At 53.2% G+C, this 12,613-nt stretch overlaps 1 protein-coding gene across 3 annotated transcripts; it reads left to right on the forward strand.

The window, feature by feature from the left end:
* The first annotated feature begins 698 nt into the window (after nt 1-698).
* On the forward strand, nt 699-12,345 carry INTS15 (integrator complex subunit 15). 3 transcript variants are annotated; one of them, XM_082360004.1, is made up of 6 exons: nt 699-1,204; nt 1,649-1,870; nt 3,930-4,095; nt 6,492-7,016; nt 7,810-7,849; nt 12,045-12,345. In XM_082360004.1, the coding sequence occupies exons 1-6, from the start codon at nt 1,013-1,015 to the stop codon at nt 12,055-12,057; spliced, it is 1,158 nt and encodes a 385-aa protein (XP_082216130.1). In that variant the 5' UTR covers nt 699-1,012; the 3' UTR covers nt 12,058-12,345. The 3 variants fall into 3 exon arrangements, with proteins under 3 accessions (XP_082216130.1, XP_082216129.1, XP_082216131.1); XM_082360003.1 differs by having other exon boundaries at nt 700-1,204; nt 11,529-12,345; XM_082360005.1 differs by lacking the exon at nt 699-1,204 and adding an exon at nt 1,275-1,445 and having other exon boundaries at nt 11,529-12,345.
* The last annotated feature ends 268 nt before the right edge of the window (nt 12,346-12,613 follow it).

A 12,613-nucleotide genomic window follows, 5' to 3' on the forward strand; every position in this document is an offset into this window, starting at 1 on the left:
GACCACACCCAGCATCCTCTCCTAGGCCCACCCTCAGGCCAGAATGGACCTTTTACAGAAGGCTCATTCCTGTGGCCTCTGGCCTGCCGTCCACTGGCCTCTTGTGGCCACATTCAACTCATTTCTGCCGTTTTTAAAATCCCAGGCTAACCCCCCTGTTCATTCATTGCAGAGAGATGAATGCAGGAAAAGAGATTCATAGAAAGTGCTGAGGGTTTAGGTTTTCAGGTCTTAGTGGTCAGGAGCAGACCTGATTCCTACGGCCCTCCCAGGCTAGGCGGGGCCAATCTGGAGGGGGCTGGGGAATAGGGACTCTCAGGTAGGCAGGCATCATTTGTCGTCGCAGCCCCGAGTTCAGACTGGATATAACGTTAAAGATGAACGGCTGAGGCCGGAGCCACGGCCCTGCACCACCACCCTATCCTTGGAAAAGCTCCATGAAATCACACGTGTAGGCTTTGAACGCCGCGCAGAGAAAGCAAGGGGAGCTCCGGGCGGGCCTTGCGGGGCTGGGGGGCGCGCACAAGACCTAGAGTGCGTTCGCTGGTGGATGTGGCCCCCAGCTCGGCCGCTCGGGACCCGCTCGGCGGTCGCGGGGCCCAGGGGCGGGGTTCAGGGGAGGGGCGGGGCCCTTCCGCGCCCGCGGGCCGAGCCGCCAGGGGGCGCCCTCAGGGGGCGGGCCCTCGCCACCGCCTCCGCTTGGCCCTTGCGGGCCGCCGTCGCCGCGCTGGGCATCCGCCGCCTTTCGACTCCGCGGCATCGGGTTCCCAGGGCTCTTGGTGGTGCGGGAGTCGCACACTCGGGGCGCCCGCTGGCCGCTGGCGGCGGCGGTGGCCCCCTGAGCGGGCCCGAACGGGGAGCGGGGAGGGGGCGGGCTCCGCGGCCCAGGCCCAGGGTCGGCGGGCGGAGGCCGGCTCGCGGCCTCTTTGTCTCGGCAGCGGCGGGCGCGTCCGCGGGGCCCGGGGCGGAAGTCCCGCCGCGCTCCCGGCGCCCCGGCCGCAGAGGTGGCACCATGAGCGACATCCGCCACTCGCTCCTGCGCCGCGACGCACTCAGCGCCGCCAAGGAGGTGCTGTACCACCTGGACATCTACTTCAGCAGCCAGCTGCAGAGCGCGCCGCTGCCCATCGTGGACAAGGGCCCTGTGGAGCTGCTCGAGGAGTTCGTGTTCCAGGTGCCCAAGGAGCGCGGCGCGCAGCCCAAGGTGCGCCAGGCGGCCGGCTGCCGCGTCCCCGATAAGTAAACTCCGGCTCCTTTTTCCTTCTCGGTGACAAGCGTCGGCCAGACCGCAAACGCTCTTCGAATCGGGGGCTCCGTCCTCGCCCTTGGCCTTGCTCCTTCAGCAGCAGCCAAAATGCCCGTTTTGCGGGGCTTGTGACAACCATGTCTCAATGCTGTTAAAGGAAGAGACTTTAAAGGCCTGTTACCGAGAATCTCAAACCGCTGTAGGTCATCCTGAGCCCCCTAGGGTGATGCATAATGACGTAGAATGGTATTTCTCGAGATTAACAGTAGAGAGTTCTACTCCGTGGGACCCGGGCTTTAGGGAGGTGAAAAGTTCCCTGGGGAAACCAGTGTTTTCTGTTTTCTCACTGTGTGAAATTAATAGGCTGAATTTCTCATCGCTTCTCCTGGATTTGTTTTACAGAGATTGAATTCACTTCAGGAGCTCCAACTTCTTGAAATCATGTGCAGTTATTTCCAGGAGCAAACCAAGGACTCTGTCCGGCAGATTATTTTCTCATCGCTTTTCAGCCCCCAAGGGAACAAAGCCGATGACAGCCGAATGAGCCTGTTGGGAAAGCTGGTCTCCATGGCAGTGGCTGTGTGTCGAATCCCAGTGTTGGAGTGTGCAGCTTCCTGGCTCCAGGTACGTCTCTAGAGATAGCCTTCTCCTGAGAGTCTCTGAAGAGGTGTTTCGTGTCAGCAAGTTTAATTTAATTGGATTTCTAGAGAGGTCTTTTCCATATGTTATCTCCTTGATGTTCCTGCCCTGTATGCTGATACCCCACACCTGTATGTACAGGTGATCACCATTCTTGAGAAAACAGTAGTTTGTAACGGTAAATGAAGGCTCCATCTTCAGAATAAGTGAAAAATCATTTTTCTTAGTTGAAAACAATAAGGTAGGATTTTGAAAACAGCTATGCATGCAGTCTCAAAGATTGGATTCTTTTTTTTTAAAAAGGTCATTATGTGTCAAACTGTGGCAATGTTTGCTTGTTTTTTATACAGTTAGATCAGTAAACATGGGAGTTGTTCCAGGGTGCCATTTCAAAGGTGATGGCTCTTCTAATGGATATGGGCATAGGAGCCTTCTATAGTGTTTTCAAATAGCTAAAAAAAAAAAAAAAAAGTATTTTCATAGTAGACTTCGTGTTAGATAGGTTTTTGGAAGATCTGTTCTGTTTTGCTTTTTTGTTACTCAGAGTTGTTGAAAAATTCATAATCCACTTAGAGTAATTATTAACTCAAATTTTTGATTAACATGATCCTCAGCTAAGCTAACAAAATTTACTACATTCAGTTTTTCAAACCTGCTTCATTCCCAGGTTTGAAATCATTTGGGTTTTTTTCAATTTATTTAAATGTTTTTCCTGTGATCTTATTTATCTTTAAAATTTGGTTAGTAAAAATATATTTTGTTCTTTGTAATACGCAGGTAAATTCTTTGTAATACACAGGTAAATCTCAAGGGAATCTGTACCTTAATGGCCACCATTCTGATTTCTGGGACACCTGAATAAATGTTGTGTGTTGTATTTAATGTCAAGATTACTTCTATGCCCTGACAACCTGATGAAGTCAAGTTTAGCATCTTGAAATTCATCATATAATTTTCCATTTATCTTTCATGGTGCTGTTGTGCTGGCATTTTGGCAAAGTGAAAGCAGATGTTAACAGGAAAGGGTCTTGTGGCTTGGGTCAGGGTTTGCCACACTGGGGGTGTAGGGCTGCAGCTTCCTCCAGAGAAAAGGGTGGAGATGGCTGGTTTGGTGCGTGAATGAACAATCTGGCCTGATGCCTCCTTGCAGTTTGCCCTGCAGCCGTGTTGTAGCCCTGGAACTGTAGCATCCTGAGCAATGGTTAAATGTGGCTACAGATGGGCATCTGAGTGGGAAGGAAAAAGACGGGAGGGTGGTGATGTAGGGTTTAAAAGTATTAACGGAATCCGTAATAGGAAAGGATTGTAGGAGAAATTGAGAAAGTACTGCTCTAAATTATGTGATAGTTCACAGACTCTCCTAAGTCACATCAAAGTGGTACCAACTGTTAATTTTTACCTTTGGAGTCTCACCTGTAGGTTACAAAAATTGTCGTTTCCTCACTTGAAGTCAGGAATGATTTTTTCCCAAGTAAACTACAAAGGTCAGCAGGCCTTTCATGTAAAGGGCAAGATAGTAAACATTTTAGGCTTTTCGGGTCATATGTTCTCTCTCTTTTTTAAAAAAATATTTATTTATTTGGATGCTCCGGGTCTTAGTTGCTGCACGCGGGATCTTCGTTGCCATGTGCGGGATCTTTAGTTGCGACATGCAGGATCTAGTTCCCTGACCAGGGATCGAACCTGGGCCCCCTGCATTGGGAGCGTGGAGTCTTAGCCACTGGACCACCAGGGAAGTCCCTCGGGTCATATGATCTCTGTCACCCCTACTCAGCTGTGCCCTTGTAGTGCAGGAGCAGCCTGAGACAATAGGCAAACACATGAGCAGGGCTGTGTTTCAATAAAACTTTATTTACGAAAACAGATGGCAGCGTGGATTTGGTCTGTGGGCTTTCGTTTGCCAACCCCTGCTTCAAAGTAAGCTGTTAACGTCTTCTTCCCCTCTCGGAAGGGTTCTGCCAGTTCTGATGTTCACATGTGTACATCGCTGCTAGTCTCCTGGCTCACGACACCTGCAGTTACGTGGACTGTGGCTTCTTTCCAGCGGACGCCTGTGGTCTACTGTGTGCGGTTAGCCAGGGCCCTCGTGGATGACTACTGCTGTCTGGTGCCGGGATCCGTTCAGACGCTGAAGCAGATATTCAGTGCCAGCCCTCGCTTCTGCTGCCAGTTTGTAACCTCAGTCACTGCGCTGTATGACCTGTCGTCAGGTAAACTTTAAACAGGTTGTTACCCTTAAAGAGGCTTCGGCCGATTGCTAGTTATATTTGCACTGAACACCCAGCCAGCGGATGGCCTTTTTTTTTTCTTCTCTCTCTGAAATGTGTATTTTATTTCAGGCTGAAAGCTAAAGGGATGGGCCACCTGCACCTCTGGAATTTGCTAACAGGAAACTTTCCTTAGTGAGTCCCATTTGCCTGACTCAGAATGGTCCAGGTGGCAGACAGCTAATAAGCAAGGGTCTGGTGTCTGGGACAGATGTGGCTCTCTCCCCAGACAGGACCTGCTTTTTTTTTTTTTTTTTTTTTTTTTTTTTTTTTTTTTTTTTTTTTTTTTTTTGGTGGAACACACCACTCAACATGTGTGATCTTAGTTCCCCAAGCAGGGACTGAACCCGTGGTCCCTGCATTGGAAGCACAGCATCCTAACCGGTGGGCCACTGGGGAAGTCCCCATGACTTGCTTTTTTTTATTCCGACTTTTATTTGAAAAATTGCAAAACTTCAGGAAAGCTGCAAGAATATTACAACAAAGGTTTGTGCATCTCTCACCGAGGTTCAGCAGTTATTAACATTTGCCATATTATTCTTTTTTTTCTCTTTTCCTTTTGCTCTCTCTTTCTTTCCCCTTCTCTCCACATACACACTCACAAGTATTTTTTTCCTGAACCCTTGAGTTTGTTGCCAGTGTCAGGTACCAAGTACTTAAATGTGTATCTAAGAACAAGAACATTCCCTTACACAAACATCATATCATTATCACATGTAAGAAATTAAATACTGACAGAATACTTTTATCTCATATATAGCCGTTGTTCAGATTTCCTTGGTCGTCTCAATAATGTCTTTTATAGCCTTTTTCCCCCCTTTTGAGGGACCAGGAGAATTCGGGATCCAGTCAAGGCTCATACATAGTTGTTATGTCACTTTGGTCCTTTTAAAATAGTTCCCACACAGACGTAGAGAATGGACTTGAGGACACAGGGAGGGGGAAGGGGAAGCTGGGACGAAATGAGAGAGTGGCATGGACGTATATGCACTACCAAATGTGAAATAGATAGCTAGTGGGAAGCAGCCGCATAGCACAGGGAGATCAGCTCACCGAGCACACATGTACACAGCATGTGTGCATATGCCGCCTTCAGGCTCCGGAGATGCCCCAGCTAGATGTGTGTGGGGCGGGGGAGGGGCTGGGTTGCTGGAGGAGTGGGCCTGAGACTGGCGTGTCCCAGACAGAAACGTCTCGGGGAGTCAAGGGGCCGGACACAGGGTCACCACTGTTTATTTTGCCAAGTAAAGGTCACAGACGACAACTGCTCCCTCTTGCTACCGTCGTTTCGTAGCAGAAGGGAAGGGCGTGGGTTAGTGCCCAGACAGTAGACAATCCCAGGGGAAGGGCCGGTGTCTCCTGAGCAAGAGCAGTTGGAGACGTCACACCAGCACGGGGCTCACTCTGCCCCTCACTCTCTCTCACGCTTGGCTCTGGACTTCAGCAGCCTGGAAGGGGCTCCGTCATCCCCAGCTTCTTCATGAGCTGAGGGGTGCACAGCCCCAGAGGCAGGAGGCTGGGGACCCGCTCCCACGCACACAGACAGATTAAGGGCAGTGTCCGCTGACCCCAGGATGGGCGGTGTAGCCTAGTGGTAAGAGCTGGGCCACCTGGGGTCAGGTCTGGGCCCACCACGTAGTTTTAGTGAGTCTGGAGGAAATGATTTAACATCTCTGTGCCTCAGTTTCCTCATCCTTTATATAATAGATGGTTTGTGTGAGGATTAAGTGAGTTCATCTGTGTTAGGACTTAGCCCAGTGCCTGGCATGTCATAAACTCAGAATAAATGTCAACTTTTGATTTTATAATTACTGTTCTCTGTCTTGCCATAGAATGTACTAGATCTCAGGGATCACAGGAGGCCAGGCCTTGCTTAGAGTTTCCAGGTTTGGGGCTGGGATGGCTCCTGGCAGCTGACAGATCGTCGTCTGGCCTCTGAGCTGCTCCCTGAAGGCCACCGTAGCTGTCACTGCACTGCTGAGGGGACACCAAACACAGGGATGAAACCTACTCACAAGGGAAGGGAGGAAGTGTGGGGGTGGTAGTTCTGGACATAGATAGTGGACTTTTATTTAAATTGACACATAGGATCACAAGGCATAATGGAGTTCTAGGGCATTGTTGGTTTAACGTGTTGAGCCCAACCATGGCCAGGCATTCCTAAGTCGGATGAGAGCCCAGCCCTCTCGGAGGGGACGTTCCAGGAAAGGAGACAGAGGGTAGGTGAGGACAGAGGTGCGTTGTCTGGATGTCGGGTGGTGAGTACTGTGAGCTTGAAGGTCCGCCTTTCCCTGTCTCCTGTCCGTGGGGCTGAAGACCCTTCTGACTTTGTTTTGCAGACGATCTCATCCCACCACTGGACTTGCTTGAGATGATTGTCAACTGGATTTGTGAGGACCCGAGGTTGATTCTCATCACTTTTTTAAATACTCCAATCGCAGCCAATCTCCCAATAGGATTTTTAGAGCTCACCCCGCTCACTGGATTGATCCGCTGGTGTGTGAAGGCCCCTCTGGCTTACAAAAGGAAGAAGAAACCCCCCTTAGCCAATGGCCACGTCACTGCCAAAGTCACCAAGGACTCGGCGGGGCTGGACAGAGACTCCCACCTCTTGTACTCAAAGCTCCACCTCAGCGTCCTGCAGGTCCTCATGATGCTCCAGGGGCACTTGACTGAGAAGAACCTGTACGGCCGCCTGGGGCTCATCCTCTTTGACCACATGGTCCCGCTGGTGGAGGAGATCAACAGACTGGCGGATGAACTGAACCCCCTCAACGCCTCGCAGGAGATCGAGCTCTCCCTGGACCGGCTGGCCCAGGCTCTGCAGGTGGCCATGGCCTCTGGCGCCCTGCTGTGCACGAGAGGTGAGTGATTGCCTGGCCAGGCCTCCCTGGGGCGGGTCACCACTGCCCGTCGGAAGGAAAACAGGGGCTCCTGGACAAGGACTGTTCTCCGCTTTTAGGATGTCTTTCCTCTCAGTGAACGCAGGGGAGGTGGGCAGAAGTCGCAGGACGCGCCCAGCTAGAATCCTGTGGCCATGGCATCTGGGTGTCTCCTGGCTGTTTTGCCCAGGCCTGGGGATGCCTCCAGAGCGTAGATAATAATGGCTTAATCTCCTTCCTCTTAGGGCATCTTTTCTTTCTCTGCAGTTCTTTTCTGTTGCGGCATAATTTACATACAATGAAATGCACCTGTTTAAGTGCAGGAACCATTCCCATCACCTGTTCAGAGGGCTCCTTAATTCTGCATTTCAGTGCTTGAACTCGCCCAGAAGAATGGTCTGATGCTAATGACACACTTGTTTGCTTTTGGACTGCTGGCTCACAGACGTTGCGTGAGGCCCGTGCAGTCGTCCCTGGAGATGGGTTTCCCTCTTATCTCGCTCTTAGCCTTGGGCGTCTGATCTCCTGTCTCTGGGTCTTTTCCCAGCCATCTGACAAATTGCCAGTAGAGCTGCCCTCTTTCCTAAGTGATGTCTTCTGTTGAGGGCGTGTGTTAAAGCAAGATTTGAAGAAAAAGAGAGCCCAGCTTCTAAACAATGTTAGGAAGTTGAGCGTGAGCTACTGTTACTGTCTCGCTGGCACGCTTGAACATCAGCAAACCTCTCACCTCGGCATCTCCAGGCCCTTCCTTAATTCTGTGTCTCCTTCATTCCAGATGACCTGAGAACCCTGTGCTCCCGGCTGCCCCATAATAAGTAAGTGCCCTCCCAAGACTTCTAGCTGGGTGGGGGCGGGGGCGGGGGCGGGGGTGGGTGCAGGAGTGGGAGGGTGCAAGGCAGGGCGGACCCCTTGTCGTGTTTTCTTGGGGAGAGCTGGTCTGTAGGGTCTAGAGCTTCTGTGAATAAGGGGCCCCCCAGAACCTGACAGTAAGTGGGGGAGTGGATGTGATAGCATAACACAGGAGAGGAGGCCCAAGCAGGGGGTCCATCAACGAGGTAGGAAAAGTGGCCGTCCTTCTGGACGTCAAGGAAGAAGCCGGAGCGAACTTGGGGGTCCTTTACTGCTCCCTAAGTCAGCGTGCGTGTGTGTTGTGGTGACGTCGCGCGCTGTTGGCGACATTGATTGCACAGCCCTTCGGGAAATACTGTGTCGGTTAGGCCAGCGCCTTGGTTTCGGGTGGCACAGACCGGGTTCTGAGCGTGGTTCTGTCTGTGGTTTGCTGTGACGCCGGGGCTGACTCTTGCCTTGGTTTCCCCCCTTGTAAAATGGGGACCGTAATTCACCTGCCTCACAGGGTTGTAGTGAGGTTTAAACGAGGTGGTGTTTGCAGAGTTCTTTGTCCACAGCACACGGGAGTCTCTCCATAAGTGGTGGTGGTTGTTCTAATTTGGGGGGAAGCAGTGGTAATAGTGGTGAGAAGCAGGAACTGTGTGGTCGTAACAGCTTCTGGTGAGAATTCCAACCCTACTACTTCCTATCTGTAAGACCTTGGGCGAGTCCCCACTACCTCTGTTTTCTCTATAAAATCAAGAAAACAGTAGTACCTGCCTCAGGTCCCCCTGCCTCCCCCGCCCTGCTCCTGTGGTAGGATTTTTGTGAGGATTAATTGAGTAAAAACATAGAAAGCACTTAGAATGGTACTTGATGTGTAAATAACCTAAGAAGTGTTAGCTACTGTCACTTTTACTGTTATTTGTGTAACAGGAGTTTCTCTTAATCAAATTAATTTCACTGAATCTTAAGAAGCAAAAAGCTATGTGCACAAAAATGTTTCATGCAAAGGCAGTCTTATCAGTAGCAAAAAGTCAGAAACAAGCTAACCACCCCATAGCATAGGGATACTTAGTAAGTTAGTAGTGATACATCAGAAGGATGGAACATTATGTGTCCACTAAAAATAGTAATTGTGGCCACCGTGTGAGGAGATGTTTATAGTTGAAGGCAGAACCCCCCTGCTCCCTGCTGTGTGCACCTGGGCAGCGTTTACAGGAATGAAAACAGCTGAGTTCTTTCTTCAGAGGGTCGCACTGGTTTTTAAGGTGGATAGTGGGGCTCCAGGGCTGGCGTTGGCAGACAGTGCAGACAGAGGGGCTGCACTGGGCCGCACCCACCGCCTGGTGGGTGCCCACCGGGCCCCACGGCACCGTGTGTGCCGCCCACTGCCTGACCCACCAGCCCTGCCGGGGCCTGGGAGTGGGGCAGGTGTGGCAGGCTGAGCAAAGGCTTAATTTGAGGCCAGGAGATGGGCCAGATGCTACTTCCCGGGCTGACAGGAGAGGAGCTGCAGCCAGAGGGCCGGGAACTTGGCGTCGGGCTCTAAGGGGCAGGCAGCTCCAGGCAGGCATCTGGGTGGTTAAACGGGGGTTTCTGGAGCAACAAAATGGTCCACCTTGAGATGTGACATCAGCGGGGTGGACAGCTTGTGCAGAGGCCACCTCGCCCTCGGGAGCCCACACTGTTCCTTTGTCTCCCTCCCTCTGTCCCTTCCTTCTTTCCTTTCTTCCCTCCAAGAAAGTCTCCTGTGTCTGAGGACATCGTCAGTGCAAGTGGCACCTCTTCACCTCCTTGCACTAATCCCTTTGTAACCTTTTCCTTCTTTGTGCACAGCTTTTATTTACTGTTTAATGTTTTCAGGGCATTAAAATAGTGATAGGGTATGAATCGTTTATCATCTTAGTGTTATAACTAGGGGTCCCCGTGGGAATCCGCTGGAACTTCTAACAGCCCCGAGGGACCCCCCCCCCCAGGGGCCTGTAGCTGCTGCTCCTACGTACAGCCCTGGGCCCCAGTCCCCCGGGGGCAGCCTGACACTGACGTGGGGAAAGAGTGGCCCACAGTCGCTTGGACTACCTCTTTGATTTCTGATTGTTCCTTTTGTGTTTATTGTCTTCTGGACTAGACCAGAAACTTCCTGAAACCCCTTCTCTCCGTGGCAGGGTGTGCAGGTTCAGACGAGCATGTGACCTACATTTTGCCTCCACAGTATTCCCTCCTTAGACTTACTTATTTGTTTGCTTATTTTCCTTGAATTTCTTACCCAGAGTTATTAAACCATAGTAGTTATTAAAACATAGTGAAAAGAGTCAGAAGAGCTTCAAGCCACTAAAAGGCACCAGCTTTCTTCACACCTGGGTTTACTGCCTGAGCCCCTCCTGGGGGCCCAGGGTACCAGACTTTGTACTTGGGGGGTGGGAGAGCGTAAGGGTCACTCTGCCAGAGACCTAGGCCCGCCCCCTGCTTCGTCTCAGAGCTCCAGGAAGCAGCCAACCGTAGTCAGTCCCCCCAAGGGTGAAGTGGCCCGGGGGGGTGGGCTTTCGCTGGGCCAAGCAGGACAGCATGCGGGGAAGGTGTGGCCTCGTGGGACCGGGAAGCTGAGGGGCAAGTGGTGGGCATGAACGGGACCTGGCAGGCGGGGTTTGGTGACGTGGAGGGACAGTGTAGACACTTGAGAGACAGAACCCAGCCGGAGCCACGGCCCTGGGTGAGGCTGGGAGAGCAAAGCACAGAGACCCGGGGATCCGGGGGCAGGGCAGGGCTGGGGAGGAGCCCTCTGACCTGAAGGGGCGTAACCGGGGGAGTTGGTTATTCCGGGCTGAGTCCGGACAATCTAGAGGTGGTGAGAAAGTTAGGACGCTCTGCTGATCGTGCTGGGAGGGGAGGGTGGCGTTAGATAGGATGAGACTAACGAGAGGAAGCTCTTCAAGGGGTCTCAGAAGGGACCAGCATAGGAGGTGACATTGAATTCAGGAGGGAGGAGGACTTCCTGGAGGCAGAGGCTGTTGATGTGCTGAACCACAGAGAGCAGAGCGTAGGCCAGGGTGGGAGGGGGTGGGGAGGGGAGGACTAAGGCTCCTGGGGGTGGGAGTGGGGCAGGAGGGGGCCCTGAAAGTGGGTGAGGGCTGGGTCCAGTCCGGGGCCATTCCTGAGGACTCCGGACGTCAGGGTCATGTGAAAAGCCACCTTCTGTGTGGCTTTGCTTGGAATTCAGTTAGGACTCAGTCATTAGGAATGACTTGGAGAAGCGTGGCCCTCTGTCCTTTTTGCTCTGGCTCCTCAGTCACAACCCCTGAAGGTGTGGACCGGTGAGGCTGACACCAATGCTGACCTGCATGGTCCCCAAGCCACAGATGCCAAGGCTGTGTCCAGAGCTTCTGTGGACTACAGGCCCCCTCTCTCCCTCCCCATCGCTGCCGGCAGGATCCTGGCTTTTCCCACCGCGGCCCCTCACCTCTCCGGGCCCCAGTCTGTCAGTACATCCCGCCGCCTCCAGGTCACCCCCTCCTGCTGCTACCCAGCTGCGAGCCACCCTCTGTCCTTCCTGGAAACTTGGTGTCTGTCCCGGCCCAGGAGCAAGGACCACCACGTAGCACCACGGGTCGGGCGGACATCCCCGTTGGCAGCAGCGCACCCTAACCCTTCTCCTTGTGTTTGCAGCCTTCTCCAGCTGGTGATCTCGGGCCCCGTGCCGCAGTCGCCGCACGCGGCGCTCCCTCCCGGGTTCTACCCTCACATCCACACCCCCCCGCTGGGCTACGGGGCTGTGCCGGCCCACCCTGCCGCCCACCCTGCCCTGCCCACGCACCCCGGGCACACCTTCATCTCAGGCATGACCTTCCCGTTCAGGCCCATCCGCTAGGCTGGCCCCCGCGAACCGCTCAGTGGCACCGTGCCTTCCACGCCTGGTTGGAGGAAGCCTTCCCCGGAAAGGATGAGCGATCCATAGGCGAGGGCTCAGGGGGCAGCCAGGCGGCCCCTCCTCGCCGCAGAACCGCAGAACCGGGTCGTTGGCGGAAGTTCTGCGACGTCGCCGTCCAGGCGCCTCCTACCTGTCTCATTTGTAAAAGTCCAGATGGGATCGATGAAAGGAAACGTCCAGCCCTCTGCGGAGCGATGCGGGCATCTGTAAAAGCTGCCAGGGCTGTGAGCCTGTGGTCTGGGGTGTCATTGCAGACGCACGGCCTGAGCCTGTGCCATCGGAGCGCTGGTGGAGGAGCGGTGCCTGCGAGTCCACGTGTCTGGCTTCCCTCCTTGTGGACGGGCTGTGTCCCGCCAGGAGCACAAGGCACTCCCACGGCTCCAGGAGCGCGAGGCTGAACCGTCGGCATGGCGAGCTCTCACCCAGCACTTGGTCCCCACGGGTCAGGGGAACCTGTGAGCGTGGCCCCCATCAGTGGGGAAAGAAACGTCTCTGTTTTATTGGGGTCTCTAAGTTTTCCTTCCATATGTTCAAATAAACTTTTTCTAAACAGTTTCATAGACTTTGTGGACTGTATTTTAAAAACTTAGTAGCCGTGAGCCTCGGAAATGTCCTCCCTAGTCCGCAGCAATCCTGGTGAGAAGATTGGATACAATTGTAGGCGCTCCTCTTGGCAGAAACGCTGCAGACGCTCCCCACCCTGTGCGGGGCACCCAGGGCCTGTCTGCTTCAGTTACGGCTCCTTTCTTCCTTCAGGAACAGAACTCAGGCCTCAGGAGTTTTCTCCAGCACGTGGTTGGAAGGTATCTGCTCGGAGTTCTCA

The sequence above is a fragment of the Balaenoptera borealis genome, assembly GCF_965194805.1.
Source record: "Balaenoptera borealis genome assembly, chromosome: 16".
Taxonomy (NCBI): domain Eukaryota; kingdom Metazoa; phylum Chordata; class Mammalia; order Artiodactyla; family Balaenopteridae; genus Balaenoptera; species Balaenoptera borealis.